The sequence below is a fragment of the Chenopodium quinoa genome, unplaced genomic scaffold (genome assembly GCF_001683475.1).
Source record: "Chenopodium quinoa cultivar QQ74 unplaced genomic scaffold, ASM168347v1, whole genome shotgun sequence".
Lineage (NCBI taxonomy): Eukaryota > Viridiplantae > Streptophyta > Magnoliopsida > Caryophyllales > Amaranthaceae > Chenopodium > Chenopodium quinoa.
Genome location: NW_018743955.1, coordinates 3335941 through 3341804, shown reverse-complemented (window position 1 = coordinate 3341804; position 5864 = coordinate 3335941). Strand labels below are relative to the sequence as shown.

The following is a 5864-nucleotide window of genomic DNA, read 5'->3' as shown; positions in this document are numbered from 1 at the left end:
CTAGTTTGGTTGGTCTATGATATGGGTCCAAAAGTGGTGTAGTTGTATGGGGCTTGCAAAGACCTTTTCAACGATATATTATAAGCCCAATTCCGATGAATACTGAGGAAGTTATGGCCAATTTACTAAACTGGGCCCGGTTTGAGTTTTAAGTACGGCCCAATGATCTAGGGGAGGGCCTAATATGATTTATCATTCCTAATGTAATTAGGAATGGTTTTGGTCTTCTAGAACATTCTAGAAGGTTTTATCATTCTTAATTCAATTAGGATTCTTCAGAGTTTTAATCAAGATCAAATAGCATTTTTGACTGAAATTATATTATTTTATCTTCCAGTACAATAAAATTATCAGATTTTCGAAAACGCGTTAAAAGCCGGTTTGGCTTCCAACCCCAGGCCTTGGCGCCTAGAATCAGGATTGGCGCCAGACGCCAGCCATTGGCGCCTGGCGCTAGCCACTGGTCTTGGCGCCAATGAGCCAGGGCTAGCGCCAAGTTGGTTTTTTCGATCTTCAGACTCTGTTTTGATAAATTATCTTTTTTGGATGATTTTCTCTATAAATATCGTATCAAAAATTCCGTTTTCATTCACCAATTCTCCTTATTCTTAAGTTTTAATAAACTCCGTTTTCATTCATCATCAACAATCACTTTTTTCAATTACCCATGATCAATATTCATTGAACATTAATCAACTCTTTTTATTAATAAATCTTTCTTCAATTCTCTTCATCTTCATTATTCATTCATCAATTTTCAATAACATTAATCTTTTAGCATTCTTTTCTATACTTTGCTTTTTCATACAAAATTCCGCATTCACAAGATCTTGATACACCTAGCCATATTCGAAGTTGTCTTCGCCCTAGACGTGAAAGGTTTTAATTTCTGAGGGTTTGGTCCCAAATCTCTCTTTCAATTATTTAATTTAATTGTTTTTATTTATTATTTTTCCTTGAAGTTACTAACGTGTGTATTTTGTAATTAGAAAGCGGTACGAGGCATCCAAGTAATTACTTTAATGGTTTAATTGATTTCATGATGTAGAAATCATGCTTAGATTGTTATTTGTGATTCCTAGTATCATGTCTAGGGTATCTTTAATATTGAGTATGATTAAGTATGATGCTTCTTATGTTCTTTATAATATTTATGATTATTATTATTAATGATGTTGATTATTTATTATGTTGTTTGATATGCATATTATTTTATATTGTTATTGCTTGATCACCTTTTATTGCAGGTTAAAGGGAATTGGTATTTGTAATCACGCTTAATAAGATAATTTAATAATCTTGTTTAGGGTTAATTGTGATTATAAATTCAAGTGATCGCCAATAATAGTTTATTTGTGCATTAAATTCAACCAACATAGATAAACAGGTTTAGGGTTAATCCTATTGGTTGTATGTTAATCAGAAAGCGCGCATGAATACGAGCAGAATAAAGTAGAGGCCTATTATTAGGGCAGGTTCAATCTCTTTTAGGTTGGATTTGTACCACCATCCCCGAACCCTTATTAGGTTCATGACCTTATGGAGTTGACGATCTCTTAGATCGTTAAGGGGTGTAACCTTCATCCTATGAACGGTTTACAAGTTCCTTAAAAACTTGTTGGCGACTCTTTTGCTCTATCTTCTTCCCTTTTGGACGCCACCGTACTTTAGTGTATGATCACAGTGGGGTTCAAGCTAGTGGGATTTTAAGGCTTGAAATTATTCCCTACAATAAGCATCAAGCCGAATCTCATCTAGCTCGTTCAATTGAAGAAGTCTCGCTTCACCGGCCTTCTCTAGTTCTAAATTAATTTCCTTGACGGCCCATTGGGAAAGATATTCCATTTCGACCGGTAAATGACAAGCTTTGCCATACACCAACCGATACGGAGTTGTGCCTAACGGAGTTTTGTAAGTCGTTCGCAATGCCCACAGTGTATCGTCCAACTTCAATGACCAATCTTTCCGGGACTTGTTGACAACCTTTTCAAGGATTCTTTTGATTTGTCGATTAGATACCTCCACTTGGCCGCTCGTTTGAGGATGATAAGCCAAGCCAACCTTGTGAGTAACTCCATGTTTCTTAAGAAGAGCCTTAAAAGTTCGTTGATGGAAATGAGAACCACCATCACTAATAACAACTCTTGGGACTCCGAAACGCGGAAAGATGATCTTCTTGAATAACTTCATAACAACCTTTGAGTCATTAGTTGGTGACGCAATAGCTTCAACCCACTTAGTGACATAGTCGATGGCAACCAAAATGTACCGATTCCCGCAAGAAGAGGGAAATGGTCCCATAAAATCAATGCCCCATACATCAAAAGGCTCAACCTCAAGAATCCCATTTTGTGGCATCTCTTGCCTCTTTGATATATTTCCCGTTCTTTGACACTCATCACATGCATTGTAAAAAGCACGAGCATCCTTGAATAATGAGGGCCAATAGAAACCACATTGAAGCACTCGGTGGGCAGTTATAGTAGAACCAAGATGTCCACTAGAAGATAGATTATGGCAATGATGAAGGATACCATGGGTATCCCAATCCGCTACACATCTCCGAAACATTCCATCAGCGCACTTTCGATACAAATGAGGGTCATCCCAAAAGTACCGCTTGGCATCATGGTAGAACTTCTTACGTTGTTGGTAAGTCAGATCCGGAGGATGTGAACCACCTACACAAAAATTAGCATAGTCAGCATACCTTGGAGATACAGAAGAAACAGAGAATAAATGATCATCGGGGAAAGAGTTATTTATAGGGCTATCTGAAGTAGACTGAAATCTTAATCGAGAGAGGTGATCCGCAACAACGTTCTCGGCACCCTTTTTATCTCGAATCTCTAAATTGAACTCTTGAAGGAGAAAAATCCATCGAACGAGCCTCGATTTAGCCTCTTTCTTTGCTAGGAGATACTTCAGAGCGGCATGGTCAGTGTGGACAATTACTTTCGAACCAATGAGGTAAGTTCGAAACTTGTTAAGAGCAACACAATAGCTAGGAGCTCTTTCTCAGTGGTGGCATAATTCATCTGAGCCTCATCAAAGGTTTTACTAGCATAGTAAATGGCATGCAAAACCTTGTTCTTTCATTGTCCAAGCATGGCTCCCACAGCATAGTCACTCGCATCACACATGATCTCGAATGGAAAATCCCAATCTGAGGTTTTATGATTGGAGCAGTTATTAATGCCTCCTTGATCCTGTTGAAAGACTCCATACAAGCATCAGTAAACTCAAATGTGGCATCCTTAAGCAACAATTGAATGAGGGGTTTCGCTATTTTTGAAAAATCTTTTATAAATCGGCGATAAAACCCCGCATGACCAAGAAAACTTCCCACTCCCTTGACATTCACAGGAGGAGGAAGTTTCTCAATCACCTCAATTTTTGCTTTGTCAACTTGGATGCCACGATTAGAAATAAGATGACCAAGTAACACTCCTTCATTGACCATGAAATGGCACTTTTCCCAATTCAAGACCAAATTGACATCAGTACAACGGTTAAGCACCTTAGAAAGATTATGCAAGCACATATCAAAATCAGAGCCATAAACACTGAAATCATCCATAAATACCTCCATGATGTTCTCAATGAAATCAGAGAAAATGGCCATCATACACCTTTGAAACGTTGCAGGGGCGTTACACAACCCAAATGGCATTCTGCGATAAGCAAATGTACCATAGGGGCATGTAAACGTTGTCTTCTCTTGATCTTCTTGATGAATGGGAATCTGAAAGAAACCTGAATATCCATCCAAATAACAGAAAAAACTATGTTTTTCTAATCTTTCAAGCATTTGATCTATAAAAGGTAAGGGGAAGTGATCTTTCAAGGTGGCTGTATTCAACCTGCGATAATCAATACACATACGCCAACCTGTGACAACACGAGTAGGAATTAGTTCGTTCTTATCATTTTTAACAACAGTTGTCCCCCCTTTCTTAGGAACGACTTGTACCGGGCTCACCCACTTAGAATCTGAGATGGGGTAGATGATGCCCGCGTCAAGAAGTTTCATTACCTCTTTCTTCACCACCTCTTGCATATTAGGATTCAGTCGACGTTGTGGTTGGATGCAAGGGCTATGATTCTCTTCCAAATTGGTTCTATGCATACAAAAATTAGGACTTATCCCTGTAAGATCGTCAATGTTATACCCGATTGCCTTTTTATGCATGCGAAGCACAGTCAAAAGCTTAGAAACTTGGCTATCATCGAGTTTAGCACTAACAATTACAGGGCATTCCTCATTATCATCAAGAAATGCATATTTAAGATGAGAAGGCAAAGGTTTTAACTCTACCTTTTTTGCTTGTGACTCAGAAATAGAACAAATAGTTTCCATTACCTCAAACCCCTCAGTGTTAGGGGCATCCAAGTCACGAATCAAGGAGTCAATCTCTGCATCTCCTTCTCCTTTAGAGACCTCCAGGGTGAGAACAGCTTCTAATGGATCATTAGCTAACTCACGAGGCGTATCATCTCTCACAATCTCATCAAGCACATCAATCCTGCAACAAGTATTCTCAAGCATAGGCGACTTCATCGCATTGATTAGATTAAAAGTCATTGTATCATCACCAACAGACAAAGTAAGGGACCCAAACTTGACATCAATAACAGCGCCTGCGGTACACAAGAAAGGTCTACCTAAAATGATCGGGATATTACTATCCTCCTCCATATCCAAAACTACAAAGTCAACAGGAATGAAAAATTTCCCAACCCGAACGGGGACATCCTCTAGAACACCTAAAGGGTATTTTATAGAACGATCCGCCATTTGCAAGGTGATTTGTGTGCATTTTAAAGCTCCCATATTCAACATGTTACAAACAGAAAGAGGCATAACACACTAGCACCTAAGTCACATAAAGCTTTATCAATGAATAATGCACCTACATGACATGGGATGGAAAAACTACCAGGGTCCTTAAGCTTAGGTGGGGATTTATTTTGAAATATAGCACTACACTCTGCAGTTAGAGCGACTATTTTTACACCACCAAAGTCTTTCTTCTTAGTAATCATTTCCTTTAAAAACTTTTCATACATTGGAACTTGAGAGACCAAATCAGTAAAAGGAACAGTTACCTCAAGGTTCTTGACCATAGTCAAGAACTTACCAAATTGTTGATCTACCATGGTCTTTTGCATTCGATGTGGGAATGGTAGCTTTGGCTCGACTGATGGAGGCTCAGAACCTTTATTTTTCTCTTTCTCAGAATCACTTGCTTTAGCTTTCCCATCTTTTGAGGTGGGAACATTATCTAAGGCCTTCTCTGCAACCTCACCATTCTCCTTCTCAAGATTTGCATCATCAGTAGGCATTTGTGGCCCTTCATAACTGACACCACTACGAGTAGTGATAGCATTGGCGGTCTCCTTAGGGACCGGTTGTCCTGGTAAGTGGCCAGGTTGCCTTTGGATATTGGTACCTGCGACTTGCGCGATTTGGTTCTCCAAATTCTTTGTCGTATTTTTCAACTCCTTGATGCTATCTTCAGTGTTTTGCTTCATGGATGCCATCATTCTCATGAGGTCAGACATAGTAGGCTCTTGAGTGCTAGCATTTCCATGAGTAGGTTGTTGAGGCGGTCTATTGAAACCCGGAGGATGATGAGAGGCCCCTTGTTGATGTTATGGAGGCCTTGTAACATATTGCTGAGGTTGAGGGTTCTGAGGCTGTGACCACTGTTGCTGAGGTTGTGCCCATTGTTGCTGAGGTTGAGGATTTAGAACATTATTGCTTTTGTATGAAAGGTAGGGATGATTCCTCCAACCTGGATTGAATGTGTTAGAATACGGATCATTTGGTTACCTTTGTTGAAAGGCATTCACCTGCTCCA

The 5864-nt window shown here is 39.3% G+C and overlaps 1 protein-coding gene across 1 annotated transcript; it reads right to left on the bottom strand.

The window, feature by feature from the left end:
* Window positions 1–4836: 4836 nt before the first annotated feature.
* LOC110689451 lies at window positions 4837–5565 on the bottom strand. Its single transcript, XM_021866240.1, has one exon. The coding sequence runs from the start codon at window positions 5563–5565 to the stop codon at window positions 4837–4839; it is 729 nt and encodes a 242-aa protein (XP_021721932.1).
* Window positions 5566–5864: the final 299 nt, after the last annotated feature.

Coding starts and splice junctions, on each gene's coding strand:
- LOC110689451 (XM_021866240.1), bottom strand. CDS start 5,565: ATGTCTGACCTCATGAGAATGATGGCATCCATGAAGCAAAACACTGAA.